Genomic DNA, 20,441 nt, shown 5'->3' with positions numbered 1-20,441 from the left:
CAGAGTGTGGTTCATAGAGGGCCTAGGGTGGCCAAACTGGACTACACAGGGCTTTTTAGAACTGTTTTTATTTTGTTTCGTTTGTTACTGTTCTGGTGGGTATGTCAAGAGGAAAAAGAGGCCACTGCCTCCTTCCTTTGCTGAGGCCATGAGTGCCCTTGACAGGACTTTTGACTCCCTTTTCCCTTCTCTCAAGTGCCTGTTACAGAAAGTACAGTGCAGTGTTTTCTGAGGATAGTTTAAGCTGTCGCCCTGGCCCTATGCCTACATTTCCTTGTGGTGGCCTCTGGTCTTTTTGTTCTGGAGAGATGTCTACTTTCCTCTGCAACTGAAACTCGAAATTTTCAGTGTTGACTGACTTACCTTGTAATAATAGCTGCACCAACTCTTTTCAGGTTATTCCCCAGAGATGCTAGCAGTTTCCACATTTGGATATTCTATGTGCTTTGATCTAACACAGTACTTCATACTTGTTTGAACCTGGCACAAATGAATTTTTTAATGTTCATTTTTCCTTGGATTTTTTTTTTTTGCTAATTTTCTTTTATAGGTATGTGTATTCTACATGTATGACTGTGTAGTGTGAATGTGCCTGGTACCTTCAGAGGCCAGAGGGTATGTTGGATCCTCTGTAACTAGTATAACAGATGGTCATGAGCTGCTTTGTGAGTGCTGGAAATTGAACCCAAGTCCTCTAGAAAAGCTGCCAGTGCTCTTTTTTTTTTTTTTTTTAAATCCCCTCCTTCCCTTCCGCTGCCCCTCTCTCTTTCTTAAACTTCACATTTTATTCCCCTCTTGGTCTACCCTCCAACTGTTCCACTTTCCACATCCCATACCTCCTTCTCATGCCCCTGTCTCCATGAGGATGTCTTCACCCTTCACCCCACAACTCTTACACAACCAGACCTCTAAACTTCCTGGGGCCTCCAGTCTGTTGAGGGGTGTAGCTTCTCAGGCTAAACCCAGACCTGGCAATCCTCTGCTGTATATGTGTTGGGGGCCTCTTAGTAGCTGGTGTATGCTGCCTGGTTAGTGGTCCAGTGTTTGAGAGGTCCCGGGGGTCCAGATTAATTGAGACAGCTGGTCCTCCTACAGGGTTGCTCTCCTCCTCAGCTTCTTCCAGCTTTTCCCTTATTCAACCACAATTTGTGCAAGGTGACAAATATGGATCTATTTTCATTCTACATACAGACAGCCAGTTATACCAGCACAGCACCATTTATTGAAGATGCTTTCTTTCTTCCATTGTATATGTTTGTCTTCTTTGTCAAAGACCAAGTGCCTGTAAGTGTGTGGTTTTATTTGTGGGTCTTTAGTTCTATTCCATTGATCAATGTGTCTGTCTCTGTAACAATACCATGCAGTTTTTAATCACTATTGCTCTGTAGTATTTAAGCTTGAGGTCAGGGATGGTGATTTCCCCAGCCATTCTTTTGTTGTTAAGAATTGTTTTCACTATTCTTTTTCTGCTTTTTTGTTTTTGTTTTTGTTTTTTTGCCTTTCCAGATGAATTTGAGAATTGCTCTTTCAATGTCTTTGAAGAATGTGTTGGGATTTTGATGGGGATTGCATTGAATCTGTAGACTGCCTTTGGTGGGATGGCCATTTTTACTGTTAGTACTGCCAATCCATGAGCACGGGCGATCTCTCCATTTTCTGAGATCGTCTTTAATTTCTTTCTTGAAAGACTTGAAGTTATTGTCATACAGATCTTTCACTTGTTTGGTTAGAGTTACCCCAAGATATTTTATATTATTTGTGGCTATTGTGAAAGGAGTTGTTTCTCTAATTTCTTTCTCAGCCTGTATAAAGGAGGGCTACTGATTTATTTGAGTTAATTTTTTTATCCAGCCATTTTGCTGAAGTTGTTTACTAGCTGGAGAAGTTCTCTGGTAGAGTTTTGGGGCTGGCTTATGTATACTATCATATCATCTGCACATAGTGATACCTTTATTTCTTCTTTACCAATTTGTATCCCCTTGGTCTTTTTTTGTTGTCTTATTTAGCTAACACTTAGAGTAGTATATTGAATAGATATGGGGAGAGTGGGAATCCTTTTCTTGTCCCCGATTTTAGTGAGATTGCCTCAAGTATGTCTCCATTTAATTTGATATTGGCTGTTGGTTTGCAGTAAATTGCTTTTATCATGTTTAGGTATGGACCTTGAATTCCTGATCTCTCCAATACCTTTAACATGAAGGGGTGTTGTATTTTGTCAAATGCTTTTTTTTTTTTTGGTTTTTTTGAGACAGGGTTTCTCTGTGTAGCCATGGCTGTCCTGGAAATCACTTTGTAGACCAGGCTGGCCTCGAACTCAGAAATCCACCTGCCTCTGCCTCCTGAGTGCTGGGATTAAAGGCGTGCGCCACTATGCCTGGCCAAATGCTTTTTCTGCATCTAAGGATATGGTCATTTAATTTTTTTTTCCACGATCATCTCCTTAGATGCATCTGCTTCATTTTCCTATTTTTAGTTACTATGAGGTATGTCATTTGTTTTACTATAGTTTTATTTTTTATTCAAATATTGGAAATAATATTATAAATACTATAATTATAATTATTTATTGAAATAAATTTCTAATAATCTGATATTTTTTTGTAGGTGGTATAAGAACAAATATGATTTATAGAAATTTCTTTATTTTGAGTTAGGCTCTCACTAATTAGCTTTGGCAAGCCTAGAACTCTTTGTGTAGACCAGGCTAGCCTGGAACCGAGAGATCGACTTGCCTCTGACTACTGTGTGTTAGGATTAAAGGTGTGAACCACTGCTCCTGGCATATATACTTAAAAGATAAAATGGTGTTTTGAATTTTATAAGCATTTCATTCACACATGAATGCGTAATATATATATTATTCATGTGTTATATTTAATAAAATTTCAGTACATTCTTAGATTACAAAGATTCATGTTTGATTTTTCAGTTAGTTTTTTAGGTTGGGAAACGAGGTGATGGGTTCCATTTTGACATTACATACTTATGTCATTACACTTCAGTATGCATCCTTTGTGCTTGTTGTCCAGGAAACACTGACAGCACAGCTGGCAGAGAAAAATAGTGAGCTTCAGAAGTGGAGAGAAGAGCGTGACCAGCTGGTCACAGCTGTAGAGACACAGATGAAGGCTCTGCTCTCCAGCTGCCAGCATAAGGATGAAGAAATCCAGGAACTAAGAAAGGCTGCAGCAAAGAGCACCGGGGCAGTGAGTGGATGCTTACTCTTTCTGTACCTTCTTGTTGAAAATTACTTTTCAAAATTACTTCTCAGCTGTATATACTTAGTACATCAGAAAAGATATATAGCATTTTGTATATTTTTCATGGTTTTTTTTTGAGTTTATTATTGATTAGTCAATGTCTAAAACATAACAACTTCTCTTGATACTTTTCATACTTCTCAGATTAAATAATTAAGTCTATAATTTAGGATTATCTTAATCTATCTTAAAAATGTAGAAAGGTGGTTCAGCATGAAGTTTTGGTGAGTCTTATAGAATTAGACCCACTCTTAATTAAATTTAATTTTAAAAATTTGAGGTGGTCAGTCTCAGTGTAGCTCTATCTGTCCTGGAGCTTGTTGAGATATACCTGCCTCTGCTAGGAATAAAGGCATCACCACCAATGCACACGTTCTAGCCCACCATTAATTTTATTGTGTGAAGATAAAAAAATATTTTTAAAGTAAGTATAGTGATGGAAAGGCATCAGGAGTTGGCAAAGCAGTTACTTTTTTAGTTGGGGCTGGAAATCCTAATCTGGGAGCTTGTGTTTTATAGATAGCACATCCTTATAAACCATCGGGGCATATTTGAAGATTGGGAGACAGATGGAAGTAGATCTGTGTGAGTTTAAGGCTAACCTGGTCTACATAGCAGGTTTCAGGCCTAGCAGGGCTGCATAGTGAGACTGGCTCCATCAATAAAATAGGGAACACTGTCTTCTTAGCATCATACAGTTATAACATTTGGGAGTTGCTTGCTCTCCATATGAATGCAAAGTAGAATCTCTGTTACTTGCCAATATTAGGGAGATGACATGGGCACACTTGAATGGCATGAAGACTGGTTTGTAAGAAAAGATTTAGTTACTATTTTCTCTTTTTCTATTCTTAATGTTGTAGTTGCTTTACTAAGCAGCCTCTAGGTTCGTTACTTTATTTTTATTTTTTACATATATTTATTTTGTATGTGTGTATGTGTGTGCACACATAGACCGCAGCATGTTTCTGGAAGTCAGAGCAGAAACATAGGGAATTGACTTTTGTCCTCTACTGTGTAGATTATAGGATCCAACTCAGTGTCAGTCTGACATGGCTTGCTTGGTGGCATGTGCCTTCACTTGCTAAGCCATCCTGCTAACCCACCTCTAGTTTTTCAAAAATTATTTTATCAAAATTGCGATTCAAAGTTCCAGCTAAGGCTTAACATAGTTTGTCACTTTGTTAAGAAAATAGAACAGAATAGAAGGCATGCAGACACGCCCATACTCAACTGCATAGGTCAGAGATAACATTTAGGACTCAGTTCTTTCTTTCCACTGTGGGTTCCACAGATTGGATTCAGGTTGTGGTACCTGAAATCCAGGAGATTCTACCTGCTGAGGCACCTGTCTTGTTTTTTGCCTTTTGCTTTTAAAGGCAGGTTCTTAACTGTGAGCTTGAACTCATGATTCTCCTGTGCACCCTCCTGAATGCTGATCACAACCATTCACCATTTAACTAGACAGGTACAACCCGAGTAAAATGGCACGTGGGTTCAATCCTTCAGACACGTCTCCGACTGAGAAGAGGCTGGTGTTAAGTTGGCCAGCCTCTCCTGAGCCTAAAGATGACAATGCTAAGGGAATGAAAAGTGCTTTGTGGGAGTCCGTACTTCTAATAATCAGTCTGTGCATGGCTTCATTTTTAAAATTCTATATGGTATTGTTTTTTAAATTAAAAATGATTTTCTTATTTAATGCTTCTTTGTTGTAGGAAAACCAAACCATGAATCTCAAGCCTGAATATAATGATTCAGTTGATCTTGGAGTTGAAACTGTACCTCAGTCAACAAGTTTGGAAATTTCTAGGAACACAACAGAGGTTGGTATTCAGCAATGCAACCAGTTCTCTGCTCTCTTCACCTGCTGTGAATCATCTGCAAGTATAATTACAAGTACCATGTAATCAAGCATTGTAGGCACCTTGCTACATAATTAACTATGTATATGCTGATATATGGGAAGGAAAATTAGAGGCTCTTGAGAAAGTAGATCCCAGAATTCCGTTTGTCTTTTATTTTCTTACTTATTTCTATTTTAGTTTCTTGGTGTTATTTGGGGATGTAGGCAGTATGTATGCCACATGACACATGAAGAGGCCAAAGAACATCTTGGGAGTTGGTTCTGTTCTTCTGTAGCCTGTGGTGATGAACCTCAGGTCATCTTATGGGCTTTTGCTTCCTCCTTAAAATGTTCATAAAAATAAACTTGATGGTCAGAAATAGATTCTATAAAAGATAAAGGCCAATATTTGTTTTCATTATACTTTGTATTAAAATTGTATTCATCATAATAACTACCACCGAGCTCTCATAATGAACTCCATTGCGTTTAAGCAGAATTCCTCAGTTTGGATTATGAAATTCATAAATAATATTCCATACTATCTAAAATCATTTCAATTATTTAAAAAAATATATTGAGCTTACTCAACATTGGGAATTTTGATAAATACTTAAGTGCACAAACAAAACTGAGACATGAATGGCATATGCATGGTCAGGACTATTGGAGAGAAGTCCCTCCAGTATAGAGTAGTGTTACTGTTGGAAGGATAGAAGGGACCCCCCCTCCACACACACACACACACACACACACACACACACACACACACACACACATTGCTTGGGATGCTGTGGGCCGGACTAGAGAACACTATATCATGATAACACTCCTGCTCTTCTCTTGCTGCTCATATATGATGGAACGTTACTTTCCCCATAAATTTATATACTTTGTCCTAAAATCTCTTGGTTCCAGTTTCCTATTAATATTCCCAGCAGTTATTGTCTATTTTGTAGTTTTGGAAGAATCAAGTTTGGCATTCTCTTCTGTGTCTTTTTACTGTCCTTGTAGTATTGGTACTATCAACGAGGCTAAAAGGCTGAGTGGCTCATTTCGTATAGTGCACAAGCTAGTGGCTGGATTTGGGTTTGGGACACTTCAATAGGTGAAGTGTCCTGAAAGCATCCCTGAGAGTCGGGGGCAGGGTGGAAGTGGTGGTGCTCCTGTAATTGTGCTCTTTAGAACCATGCAGAAATCATTCAAAGGAAGGAGAATGAAAGACTCATTTCCTAAATGAAAAAAGTCACAAAGAATTTGTTGCTGGATTACATTTATTATAATTGGGGTGCGTGTTCAAAATACCAAATTTTTCCTTGGATGTTTCTGTCTTGATGTCTTTGATGTTTTGTAGGTTTTGTGGTGATGTTCAGTGAACTTCCTTCTATATCTCTCTTAGGTTCTTGAGAAGTTGGGTAATGCCAGTCTCTTAAATTGCCTCCAACTTATTTGATATTAGGAAGTGAACCTTGATCCTATTTCCCCCTATTTTAATATACCATGTGTAACCTGGAGAGTGTAGATATGTCAGTCTTCTGTCCGTTCTGGTGCCCAATATAGTCCTTTATCTTTCTCAAGTCATTGTCTTGAATAGCATTTGAGAAAATTTATTCTGTGTGATTTATAGATCCATGTTACAAAAGTAAATGATGCCTTCTGCCATTTTTATATTGTTGTAGGACGGATCTGTAGTTCTTGACTCTTGTGAAGTTTCAACAGAAAATGTACAAAGTACTCGATTTCCAAAACCTGAATTGGAGATTCAGTTTACACCTTTGCAGCCAAACAAAATGGCGGTGAAGCACCCTGGTTGTCCCACACCAGTCACAATTAAGATCCCCAAGGCCCGGAAGAGGAAGAGTGGTGAAGTTGAGGAGGTCAGTAGCCATCTGGGTAGTTAGTTATGTCTGTTGCCCAGTTCTGTTCATAAGAACTCACTCTAGATACGGAGCTTCATGGTCCTCAGAACGCTGTGCTTGTTTGTTTATTCCTTACATAGTTCATCTGTAGTAGGTCACATGCATGATGCTGGATCTTACCCGACTCCTATTTCAGTATACTAGTGTGTTCCAAACTAGTTACATCACCTCCACTGGGATGGAAAATATCTGATACAGAAATTAGACTGAAAGGACAAGCTTGCTTGATCAGTGTTTTTATCATTTAACTAAAATTAAAATCTTAAGTCTTTATGGAAGGTTGGAAAATAAATTCTTTTCCATCAGCGAGTATTAGGATTCAGACCTTCATGTAGTGGTGGGTAAAAGCTTTTACAGCTTGTTAGTACAGCTTCCTGATGGTAGGGCTGCTGGACTTTGTATTGCATCTTAGCCGCATCAATGTGGAGAGTCACAGAAACCTTCTGATCTTAGTTCTCAGAAGCAATGTAGTAGTGTTGTAAAAAAAATACTTGTTTTTCTCTGTTTCTGTGGGAGGTATATAGTGAATGATGATATTTACTTTTAAAGTTACCTTTTTTAAACTTAACATGTCTGGAAAAAAACCTTTCCCCAATTTTCTTTTACTTCTTTAAACAGTATATTTTCAAGCTGGTGAAAGAACAAAAATAGTAGTTACCATACTCCTGTCTGTCTGTCTGTCTGTCTGTCTGTCAGGTAGTCCATTCCTGAGTGGACCGTGTTGAGCATAGCTTCCCTGTGATACATAGAGTTTTTAGATTTTTAACATTTTTCCCTCAATGGTAAGCACATTTTAAATACGATTAAAATATTTAAATTTTATCATCTATACTACATTGACGTTTCATTGGTACATCTTTTTCCTTCTACTATTAAGAAGAAAAAGTTAAAATGCAATTCCTCCTCCCCCGCCCCATTTCATCTGTATCTCAGATGTTTTCATCTGTATCTCAGATGTTTTCATCTGTATCTCTGATGAGATTTTCTGATGTTGTAGTTTTATAATGCTGAAATGTGAAAATGTTATCTGGTTTCATTACATCTCACTGTTGTAATAAATCAGCTCTTGGACCACTGTGAAAATCTGTTCAACAGTGCTCCATTCTATTTCATTAACTACTCCCAGAAGCTCTCTATTGAGCAATCCAAATGGGATGGTCTAGCCTTGCTATCTTTCCTTACTTGCTTCCCATAATTAGTTAAGCCCTTCATGTAGTCTGCTTATGACCTTGTGCCTTCTACTTTGTAACCTGGGTTCTGATATTTGGTGGAGATCTCCCCTCTGCTGCTCTGCCTGTACTCTCCTCACCTCGTGTACACTTGTATTCTTCTGACTACAGCTAAAGTGTGGCAGTTAAATTCCCTGAATATACTCCTGCTCTGAAATGCTTCATCCCATATACATTTTTTTCTTTTAAGAAAGACCTATTTGTTTTCACTTTAAGTGGATGGGTATTCTGCCTGCATTTGTTTGTGTACCATATGGAAGCCAGAGGAGGATGTTAGGTCCCCTAGAGCTGGAGTTATAGATAGTTATTACCTAGCATGTGGGTGCAGGGATTGAACCTTGGTCCTTTGAAAAAGTAGCTAATGTTATTTTTGCTGTTTCTTGAGACAGGGTCTCTTTACATAGCCTTGGCCAGTGTTAGAACTAACTATGGAGACCAGGTTGGCCTTGAATTCACAGAGATCTGCCTGGCTCTGCTTTCTAAGTGCAGGAATTAAAGTCGAGGGCCAACGCACTCAGCCATAGAACAGTTAAAGCCATTGTTCTTAATTGCTGAGATGAACCATCTCTCCAGCCCTGGGATCATATCTTATTTCCCTATTTTGCCTTTGTGAAGTTTCATTTTTCTGGTAATACTACCAGATTTCAGTGAGCAATCTTAGGCATGTATGTTTTTGGAAATAGGAAGTGATTATGTAGAGCTGCCCATACAGTTCTTGGAAGTTCTCAATCTCATTGCTAAGCTCACACTTTGGCCTATGGTTTCTCAGCCTCAGCACAGCTCATGCTTCTAAGCCAGAGGCCTCTTTTTTGTAAGGCTTTGTGATTTTTATTTTGGGCTTTTACCCACTAGTTGTCAATAATATAATCTTTCTGTCTAGCAAAATGACCAAATAGCTTCCAGCATTGCGACTGATGTTAAACAGTAGCTGGCCCTGATTAAGAACAACTACCCTGATCAGTAATGTAGTATTTACAGACATTCTTCTTGAATCTAAAGAAATTATTATCAAGAAAGTAACCAGTACTGTTACTACATTCATTACTTGTAGGACTTGGTGAAATGTGAAAATAAGAAGAATTCAACCCCCAGAAGTAATGTGAAGTTTCCCGTTTCAGAGCATAGAAATTCCTCTGTCAAAAAGGAACAAAAGGTTTGCCCTCCCTCCAGTTGACCATTTCTGTTGTTTACATGATAAAGCAGGAGCTTGGATTTAAGGTGTCAAATTTTGAGTAGTAGTTTTCATATGTCCAATTACAGTTGTGTCCAGTTACAACTCAGTTGAAAGTTCTTATACATGTAATTCACACTGGGATATAACCTTTAGCATTTGCTCATTAGCAGTCATTTCTTCACGTGTTCACTTTGTTCACATGAGCTGTCAGACTGGTTCTGCCATCGTTTAGACCTTCGATCTTAATATATGAACTTAATTACAAATTCCTTTAATTAACAATGGCCATAACTGTTTACATGTAACTCATTTCATTATCAGTGACAAAGTGTTTGTTTTTAGGTTTCCTTTGGTCCATCATCTAAGAAAACTTACTCCTTACGAAGCCAAGCATCTACAGTTAGTGCAAACATAGCCTCTAAAAAAAGAGAGGGAACACTACAGAAATTTGGAGACTTCTTGCAGCATTCTCCAACAATTCTTCAATCAAAAGGTTTGTGGAATAGTTAAATGACCTTTTTTATATGACAGTGTAGTACGTCTAATGCTTAAAGCAGACAGGCGTTATCTTATTCTGGGTACTATGGGAAGAACTGGATTAAAAAAAATTATCTTTCTACACGTTCACTATTTATTGGAGTAGAGAGGCTAACATTTAAGTAACTGATCTAGATAGAGCAGGTGTAACAAGATAAATTTATTATATATTATAATATAGAACAGAAGTAAAATAAATTGGTTGGGCAGTATTGGAGGAGAGACAAGACCAATCAGAATGATGAGGGAACTTTGGGAAAGCTTTTTTAGGAAGGGAATGGAATATGGGCATGAAATGTAGGGCTGCACCCTTCCACCCTTTGGAAGTAATGCCTGTTAGTATTGCGTATCCTTGTGGTGGTTTGGGTTTTGTCTTACATACAAACAGTTTATTGGCTCAGAATTTCACATCACAGTCCATTATTGGAGTGTGGCACTCATGTAGAGACCATGGAGGAACAGTGACATGTTATATATATGACTTTGTTTAAATATGTACTATACATATGTATGCATAAATATGTGCATATTCATTACAGGGAATCACTTTAATACTGGCAGAATATAGAATATTTAAACAGTATAAAGTGTGCATGAAATTCCAGGTAGGAAGAGTGTGTAGAGAGGTTTTGTGGGATTATCTGCGTCAGAGGAATAAGAGAAATTGGAGACCAAAAGTGGGGAAGATGGGGAAGGAAAGACTAGAGTTACAGTTGAAACGAGACAGAAAGTACTTTGTAAAGACTATCGAGGTTGCCAAACTTTCTTTATTCCGTGCCTTTAATGCCTCAGAAAATTTAAAAATTTCTAGTCGTAATTTTCTTAAAATCTATCCACTGGGAATTGGGTGTGCATGCACATAAAGAATTGTTGATTATATTGTCATTATGGTCATCTTGAAATATGGCTATCAAAACAAATCTACCATATTACGTCTTTCTTTCTTTATTTTATTTGGTTTACTTAGTGTTTTGAGTTTTTGAGATAAGGTCTTCCTGTATAGCATAGGCTAGCCTGAAACTCAAACTCTACCTGCCTCATCCTCCCAGGTTTTGGGATTGTGTGTGTGTGTGTGTGTGTGTGTATTTGTGTGTGTGTGAGTGATGCCTGACTTTAGCATGTTACTTTTAATATACACAGTGGGCAGACCTCTAAGTCATTAAAGCTGCTAGAGTCTCAGTGATACTTTGTTCCTTTTCTGCCCTCTCTCTGTTGAATGTTATTGGATGTGCTTTTCAATTATCTAGTCATTTCTTGTCACCATTTGTATAGTGCACTGTTTTTCTTCTTGATTTTTATGTATTTGTCATTAAGAATTTCAAACCTTTGCAGTTAGAAAATTAACACAAGAACTAACATTTTTATTTATAGCAAAAAAGATAATTGAAACAATGAGTTCTCCAAAGTTATCAACGGTAGAAGTAAGTAATGTGTCCCAGCCAAAAAAAGCCAAACGGAAATTATACAGAAATGAAATTTCATCTCCCATCAACATATCTGGCCAAGTGGTAAGCTATTTTATTTTTCAACAGTATAAAACTATACATTTTCTTTTTAATTCCAAAGTGTTTGTAACAATTTGGATTTTATGATTTTTTAAAATTTGTTTTTAAAACATTTTATTTCTAATATGGGATACTGTATATACATACATATACATACATACCGTATGCATGCCTGGTGCCTGCAGCGGTCATAAGAGTTGGAACTTGTGAGACTGGCATTACAGACATTCCTGAGCTGCCGTGTGGATGCTCTTGTGAAAGAGCCACCCGTGCTTCCAACCTCTGAACCATCTCTCCAGCTCCTGTGCTCTTAAACTCTTTTCTTTAGCTTTCTTAAGATGGGTGTTATACTTTCAGTCTCAGGTATATTAGCCTTATAGTACTTAAATATGAATATTATAATAATGTATAGTATATACACATACAAACATGCATACACACACACACATGCATCATGAAGTGACTTTTGAAATTTTACCAGAGTAAAATTTCACAACTAATCATTTATTTACTTTTAAACTCTAGTCTTCCTTGTGCTATCTTCATTACAAGAGTTGTATAACTCTGGGTTCATGTACCTGTTAGAAACACAAACTTGATATTTCACCATTTTCTCTCCTTCTTCTTTATGGCTTCCATGTTTCTGGTTTTTTCTTGTTTTATTTCTTTTTTATGTGTATGCATGTATGAATGTGCACCATGTGTGCAGCACCTTTCAAGGCCAGAAGGGAACGTTGAAATCCCTACAACTGGAGTTACAGAGGATATTGGGCTGCCATGTGGGTATTAGAAACTGAATCCAAGTTTTCTGCAAGAACAGCTGTGTTCTTAAACTACTGGGTCAGCTCTCTAGTCCTGCTTGTGTTTTTGAGATAGGGTCTCACTATGTAGTCCAGGATGGCCTCAAGCTTGTAAGGTTCCTTCTGCCTCAGCCTCCCTGTTGCTAGGATCATAGGTGTGTGACCGCAGGCCTGGCTTTCTGTAGGCCTATTTTAAGAAAAGGAGGTTTTTGTCACTCTGATTCATTGTCCCCATGAGAGGTGTTACAGGAAAAGTTCTCATTTGCTTAGTGGGTAAAAGTGAAAGTAGAAAAATAATTAAGAGATTTCAATAGGAAGTGGCAAAAAAAACTCCTCTAAGAGTATTGATTTGCAATAATAGTTATCAAACCTAAGGCTGGCACCAGAAGGTACCTAGAAAGAATTTAGTGTCAGTTACCACTTGCTATTTCATGTACTGTTCAACTAGTCACATTTCCCATCTGAGTAGTGCAGTTTCCCCTCCTAACTGAAGGAATTATTGCTATTATATTCCTATTATATAGGAACTATTGCTGTGACATCTGATCACTTAAAACTGGTTTGAGGTGTCCAAATATTTTAGTAAATATTTCAAGCTTAGATCTGCTTTGGATTCAATACAGACTATAGGTTTTTTAATTCTTGAATTAGGGAATGTTGAATAAATCTTACAAAATCTGTTTTTCTTTTACATGTATTTGTTTAGAAAAAAATGAAATCTAACATATTATAGTCAGTGAATAAGCACATACTATATCACTCATAAGCAAATTATTTTTACCTATATTTGAAAAAACTGAAATTGTTAATTTCAGATTTTAATGGAACAGAAAGTAAAAGAAACTGATCATCAGATTCTCAAACGACGGCTTCGAACACGCACAGCCAAATAAATTGCATTGGGAGACTGATTCAGTGTAAAGTTTATATTCATTGTCATTGTAAATTGTAAGTTCTAAAATTTACTTGTATATATATATTATGATATATTAAATACCTCTGTATAGATTGGTATCTTGTATATAATTTTAATTCAATAAATATATCAGTAATATACCGGTGTACTTTTTAAAGCTCTTAAAATTTTTCTTTATTTTATGTGTGCTTGCTTGCTGTGTGCTTGCCACAGCACATGTGTAGAGGTCAGAGGAGAACAGGTAGGAATCTGGATAGAAGTTGATTCTTTCCTTTTGTCACTTGGGTCCTGGAGATTGAACTCAGGTAGTCACATTGATGGCAGTGGAATATACATAAACACATTGGTCTAAAGTAGACTCTATAATTGGACATTTATGTCTTGCTAATCTGTGGGGTGAGAAGTTCTCTCCTTACTCTCAGTTGTAGGTACCCTTATCACATCCAGTTATCAATGAGGCATTGGGGAAAGATCAATACCATGTCCTAGGACTCTTCAGGGCAGGGAGGCCTGGCTTGGCCTTGTTGAAATCCTTGTACAGAGACAGGTCACTCTGAGTGGTAGAATAGTTCTGCTTGATCTCATAGGAGCAGGGCTTCATCTGTCAGGGTTGTGAGGTAGGGCAGACAACAGGCTTGCCAGCTCTGAACTTCCCCCACTGAAGGTGACAATCACAACTGGCCTCTCTGTTATACCTGTGGCTGTAGATTCCAGACATGACAGCGGAAGCGGGACCCAGAGGAGCCTACTAAGAAGCCTAGCAACCAGCTGATGCTGGGAGCAAACTAGATTATACTTTTGGGGTTTCTTTTTCTTTTTTCTTTTTTTCTTTTTGTAGATTTCTGTGACAGGCTTCTGTGTAGCCTTGGCTGACCTGAAACTCAATCTGTAGGCCAGGCTGGCCTCAAACTCAGAGATCCACCTGCCTCCCAAGTCCTAGGATTAAAGGTATGCGCCAGTACTCCCCGGAAGATTATACTTTTTGATTCAAGAAAATAACAAACATTCTGAAGCAAACAAAAACAGCTTTGCTCTTAAAATTCAAGCTGAGCAGTACTGTTTGCAAAGACCGTTGCTGTCTGTTAGCATTAGAGGGTACCCAACACAGAAACAGTGGAGGGCCAATGAACTGAGATCCAGAGATGGAATCAGAGCTGAGACGAGTCTCAGATGATGGCAGATTGGAAATGGTAAGAGAGTAAGTAAGTCATTTTTACATGTCTTAGTTTTCTGTTGTTGGAAGAGGTATGACAAAGGAAACGTATAAATGGAAACATTTACTTGGGGCCTGGCTTTTAGTTTCAGAGGGCTAGTCCATGACCATCATGGTTGGGAGTTCAGCAGCAAGCAGGCATGCATCGCACTGTAGCAGTGCCCAAGAACTTACATCCTGATCCACAAGCAGAATGCCAAGAGGTGGAGCTGAGGATGGGAGCAGAGTGCCATTCGTTATAAACTTGTAGACTTACATAAAGAAATTTAGAATACTGAAGACATATACAGGTCAAAAAAAAGAAAAAATCCTGGGAAAGGATATTCTTAGATTCAAGACGAATGCGATTAAAAAAAAAGTCTCATCTGAAGTGCACTAAACTTAAAAGTTACATGTAGTTCACATGAAGAAAATCATAATTAGGCAGGGAAGTCTCTTCTTGAAGAAGACAGGAATCAGCAGTGATCCACAGCTGGACAGTGTGCAGCGAGAAACTTTGGACCACCCAGATTCCATCTTCATGGGATGTCTTTATGAAAGCCCTCCCCTCACGGCTCAGGATCCACAGGTGAGAGGAGGTGGATGACTCCAAAGAAACAGTCTCTTTCAGACACCAGTATGCACACGACCTTCATAGGTTCAAAGCACACAACCTCCCTCTGAGAAAGGGACATGAAGCTACCTACAAGCTAATTGAAAGTGGTACCTGCTGGGAGAGGAAAATTATTTATCTCCAAAGCAGTGTCACTGGGTAGTTTAGCCACACTCCGGGGCAGGCTCCATGAAAAAACTGAATTGCAGTTTTCTTTCTTGTTTTGTTTTGTTTTGTTTTTTGTACATGTCAGCACTTACTTTGTTCTGCAGACCCCAGGGTGTCTGTGGTGGTTACTAGCTGAAACTCCTAGCAGTGGGGATATGGTTCCCGAATAGTCTCTTCCTGTCGCTAGGCAGGACTCCCAGTGGAGGGATAAGGACAGCAACTACTCACCCACAAAACCTATTGCCCAAAATGTGTCCTGCCTACAGAATGTGCTGGGACAGAGATAGAACAGAGAGGGAGGGAATGACCAATGACTGGCCCAAATTGAGACCCATCCCATGGGCAAGAACCAATCTCAGGCCCTATTAATGATATTGTTATGCTTGCAGACAGGAACCTAGCATAACTGCCCTCTGAGAGGCTCCACTCAATAGCCAGCAGAAACAGATTCAGAGACCCTCAGGCAAACATTAAATAGCGCTCAGAGAGTCTTGTGGAAGAGTCTGGGGAAGGACTGAGGGCCTTGAAGAGGATAGGGACTCTACAGGAAGACCAACAGAGCCACCTAACTTGGATCCTTGGGGGCTCCCAGAGACTGAGCCACCAACCAAAGAGCAAGCATGGGTTTGTCCTTGGCCCCTCATCCATGTGCAACTTGGTCTTCAAGTGGGTCCCCCAACACCGGGAGTGGGGATTATCCCTGAATCTGTTGCCTGCCTGTGGATCCCATTCCCCTAACTGAGCCACTTTGGCCTCAGTGAACTGAGAGGATGTACCTAGTCCTGCAGTGACTTAATGTGCTATGGGGGGTGGGGGTGTGTGTGTGTAGGGGGTGATACCCAGGGGGTTCCCTCTTAGAAGAGAAGTAGAGGGGGTATGGGGGGAGGAACTGTGAGACAAGAATTGGAACAGAGGTGGTACTAATCTTAGGATGTAAAGTGGATAAATAAATTATTGAAAAAAATATTTTATGTCTCTGGGTGTTTTGCTTATACACCTGTCTGCACCACATGTTTACCTGGTTCCTTCAGAGGCCAGAAGAATGTGTCAGAGTTTCTGGAACTGGAGTTAAAGATGGGAGCCATCATGTGGGTGCTGAGAGTTGAACCCCGGTAAGTGCTCTTAACCTGTGAGCTATCCCTCCAGCCCTGGCATTTTTTCATGTTTACTGAGTTATGAGGTATTACTAACTTTACATGTCTGCTTTACCTGTAGCTAGGATTTGGGGAGTAGGTATGCCCAGTGCGCTATTTGCTGAAGCATATGTGCATGTTGATTAGAAAGATCCTTGGGCTTTAATTAGAAGATCTCTGTTTCTTAAAATGTAAGAATTGGAATAGAAAATATTAGAAGTAGAAACTTGAGAGGTGGAGGGAAGGGAGGGAGGGAGGGAGAGAACATCTACGAGTTCAAGCTGCTTTTCTAAAAAATGAAAATTTAAGCTTGGACCTTAGAAATATCATTTTCATCCTTTTACAAATGAGAAGATCAAAGGCTGTGAGGTGCCGGGCGTGGTGGTGCACGCCTTTAATCCCAGCACTGGGGAGGCAGAGGCAGGCAGATTTCTGAGTTCAAGGCCAGCCTGGTCTACAGAGTAAGTTCCAGGACAGCCAGGGCTATACAAGAGAAACACTGTCTCAAAAAACCAAACAGAACAAAACAAAACAAAGCCTGTGAGGTTTCCTTCTGTTGTGATGTAACTAATGTGTATTGAGCTAATAGCCACCCAAACACACAGCTAATGTATACTCACCTAATAGCTTATAAATACACAGAAACCTGAAAATTGTTGAGGCTTGTTAAATGTAAACACATTTAAACATCTAAAACCTTAAAGTTTCTTTGTTTTTTAGTATTGCTTAATTGATTGTTAGAACCATGCCAGTGAGGGAAAAAAATATATTTTCAGTGCTTTATTTGGGAAATAATATCTTTAGGGGCTACTTCCATCAAAGCAGTTATATTCAAAACCTAAGTGCTATGAGCATTAAAGTGTGTTCATTGTGAGTTCTAGAAAGAGGTTGTTCCTCATTATTCACAGGCCTAAGACTTGCAAATCTGCTTTCTTGGTAAGGCCTATTTGTGTATCCCAAACAAAGAGTGCACCCTTGTCATTTATAGAAAGGAGCAGAGTGGCCAGAAAGTTACCCCATGCTTGGAGCTAAAGTTAAATAAGACAGTCCTCTTGTGAATTTGAAAATTGAAAAAGATAAGATAAATGAGAGAATTTAGATACATTTAACAGCCTGAGAAAAAATAAGCGTTGCATCCAAGCTACTGACTGGAAGGACTTAATTAGAATGCATTAATTAGACAAATGACTTGTAAGTCATGATGTGTCCTTTAATTGAATACATTCAGAGAAATGCATCATTAGGTAATGTTTATCATTGGATGCATAGGCAGTGGGAAGATTGAGAAGATAATCAAGGTCATTATCAGGGAAAGCAAAGTCAGGGAGGAGTAAAACTAATGTCAGAAGGAAAATCGTGATTGTCTAGAGCAGAGGTTCTCAGCTTTCCTGATGCTGCGACCCTTTAGACTGGTTCATGTTGTGGAGATCCGCAACCATAACATTTTTGTTGCTGCCTCATAATTGTAATTTTGCTACTGTTTTATAAATAGTAATGTAAATATCTGATCCGAAGGGTGTCTGATACGCCTCAACCCCCAAAGGGTTGCAACGCACAGATTGAGAATGCTGGAGAGGGAGAGGGTGGGGGTTGGAAAATGGGATTAATGGATATGACATGTGCTATGATAGGGAAGCCATGATCCCTATCCTGATTATTGTATTTTCTATATGCAGTTGGAAAGAATTGTCAACTTGAATTGTATGAATTTTATCTTAGCTGGAAAAAGTACATACACACAGACAGATCATGAGATTAGAACAGCTAAAACTACAAAACCTGGCAAAACCAGGCCAAATTGTAGTGTAGAGTGCCTGTCTTAGGGTTTTACTGCTATGAACAGACACCATGACCAAGGCAGCTCTTGTAAGAACAACATTTAGTTGGGGCTGACTTACAGGTTCAGGGGTTCAGTCCATTATCATCAAGGTGGGAACATGGCAGCATCCAGGAAGGCATGGTGCAGGAGGAGCTGAAAGTTCTACCTCTTTGTCTGAATGCTGCTGGTAGAAAACTGGCTTCCAGAAAGGACAAGGGTATTAAAGCCCACGCCCACAGTGACACACCTACTCCAACAAGGCCACACTTCCTAATAGTGCCCCTCCCTGGGCCAAGCTTATTTAAACCATCACAATGCCTATTAATGCATTCTTTTTCTTACTATATATCTAAGGGTAACCACTTGATTATAACATTTTGTGAACAAAAACGGAGGCATCTTTTTATTGGAATATTTAAAATGTAATTAAATTAAAACTTAAATTTTAAAGGTTCCTTTTCAATTTTCAGAGAGGTTGAAAACAGTCCCTCTTTAGCCCCCTGTTCCCTTCTTGTAACATCTGGTACTGCAGAAGTCCACCTGAGATACCTAAGAGTCAGACATTGGCGTGTTAGTATTTCATGAATGTTTCCATACATGTTCTTTCTCTGTGTCAGGATAACCTCTTATAACTAGTCACCTGTTGTTCACCAGCTTGTGAGATTTTCTCAGATTTCTTTATTTCTATATTTTTGTTTTATTTTATGTGTATGGGGGTTTTACCTGAAAGTATGTCTGGACACCACATGTGTCCCTGGTGCCCAAAGGGGCCAGAAGATGGCATCTTATCCCCTGTCACCAAAATTAACAGTTGTAAGCCTCCATGGAGGTCCTGGAAGAACAGCCAGTACTCTTAACCATTGAGCCATCTTTCCACTCCTCTTCCTACTTTATTATTTTTCTAATGAGCATGAATTTTTTATTACTTGTACATTGCCCATGCTGGTCCTGAATTCCTGGACTTGTATGGTATGATGTTTGCCTCAGCCTTCTGAGTAGCCCTGCCACACCCAGTTAAACCTCATCCTTTAGATGGGCCTAGTCGGTCATCAATGGAAGGAGAGGTCCTAGGTCCTGTGAAGGGTCTATGCCCCAGTATAGGGAAGCCAGCACCAGGAATGGGAGTGGGAGGGTTAGGGAGTAGGGGGAGGGGATAGGAGATTTTTTGGAGGGGAAACCAGGAAAGGGGATAACATTTGAAGTGTAAATAAAGAAAGTATAATAATAATAAAAAAAAGACCAAAAATCCCCAAAAACCAAACAACAAAAACCCTACCCTTTAGTTCTCCTTCACTGGAAGTCAAGAGGAGTTCCGTGAGTCGGAGATCAACAGTGAATTTCAAGTCAACTAGTGATTGAGACCCTGTCTCAAAAATAAATAATAGCAGCAGTGAAATTTTATGGATAGTCTCAAAAGAAAGTTACACCGGTATATGATGACATAGCAAGGACAACTTGATAAGACAGACATAGTGACACATACCTGTAGTTATAGCTACTTTGGAGGCTGAGACAGGAGGAGTGTGAGTTTTAAGGCCAACCTGGCCTCAAGTTATGAGACTTCTTAAAAACTTTTTTCTTCTGAGATTCTCTTATAAGGTTGCCCAGACTGGCCTAGAAGTTGCTGTATAGGCAGACTGGCCTTGAACTTGGCAAATTTCCTAAGATTATAGGCAAGAGCTACCATGGTTGGAAGTTAACACTATTTTACAAGAGAGGAAAAACAAGTTACATATAAAAAAAATGGAAAAAAAATAGAGTTGTTCAATTCTGTTCTTTTAAAAACAACCCACTGGGCACCTCCCCTTGGAGCTAGGGGAACCCTGCAGAAGAGAAGGAGGAGGGAAGATTAGAGAAATCAGAGAGGAAAGAGGACACCAGGAGAGCATGGCCCACCAAAGCAGCTAAGTAGGGTTCACATGGACTTACAGAGACTGAAGCGTCAAGCATGGGACTGCAGAGTGTGTCCCAGGTCTTCTGTGTATGTTCTACCTGTTGACCTGGTGCTTTTGTGGGACTCCTCACAGTGGGAGTGGGTGTGTCTTGGGTTCTTTCGCCTGCTTTTGGGACTGGTGCTGCTATTGCGTTGCCTTGTCCCGCCTCAGTATGAGGGCTTTTGCCTTGTATCTTGTTTTGTGGCATTTGGTTGTTGCCTCTTGGAGGCCTGCTCTTTTCTGAAGGGACATGGAAGAGGACTGGATGTCAGGGAGAGTAAAGGTGGGGCTAGGTGGGAGGGGTGGAGGGAGGGGGAAATTGGTTGGGATTCTATGAGAGAAGAATCTCTTTCCAATAAAAATCAGAACCAACCAACCAAACAAACAAACAAACAAAGC

The 20,441-nt window shown here is 39.3% G+C and overlaps 1 protein-coding gene across 2 annotated transcripts in view; it reads left to right on the top strand.

The window, feature by feature from the left end:
• Positions 1-13,184, top strand: part of Kif20b (kinesin family member 20B) — a 55,395-nt gene extending 42,211 nt beyond the window's left edge. For both annotated transcript variants that reach the window (XM_021152143.3, XM_021152144.3), the window contains exons 26-32: positions 3,030-3,206; positions 4,976-5,083; positions 6,783-6,980; positions 9,303-9,404; positions 9,768-9,918; positions 11,334-11,470; positions 13,083-13,184. In XM_021152143.3, coding sequence (XP_021007802.1) covers positions 3,030-3,206; positions 4,976-5,083; positions 6,783-6,980; positions 9,303-9,404; positions 9,768-9,918; positions 11,334-11,470; positions 13,083-13,160 — 951 coding nt within the window. In that variant the 3' untranslated portion in view covers positions 13,161-13,184. The remainder of the gene's footprint in view (positions 1-3,029; positions 3,207-4,975; positions 5,084-6,782; positions 6,981-9,302; positions 9,405-9,767; positions 9,919-11,333; positions 11,471-13,082) is intronic.
• The last annotated feature ends 7,257 nt before the right edge of the window (positions 13,185-20,441 follow it).

Source organism: Mus caroli, unplaced genomic scaffold (genome assembly GCF_978045245.1).
Source record: "Mus caroli unplaced genomic scaffold, Mus_caroli_1 scaffold_20, whole genome shotgun sequence".
In the NCBI taxonomy this organism is placed as follows: domain Eukaryota; kingdom Metazoa; phylum Chordata; class Mammalia; order Rodentia; family Muridae; genus Mus; species Mus caroli.
The sequence above is the reverse complement of the archived record's forward strand: the minus strand, read 5'-3'. Positions and strand labels throughout refer to the sequence as shown.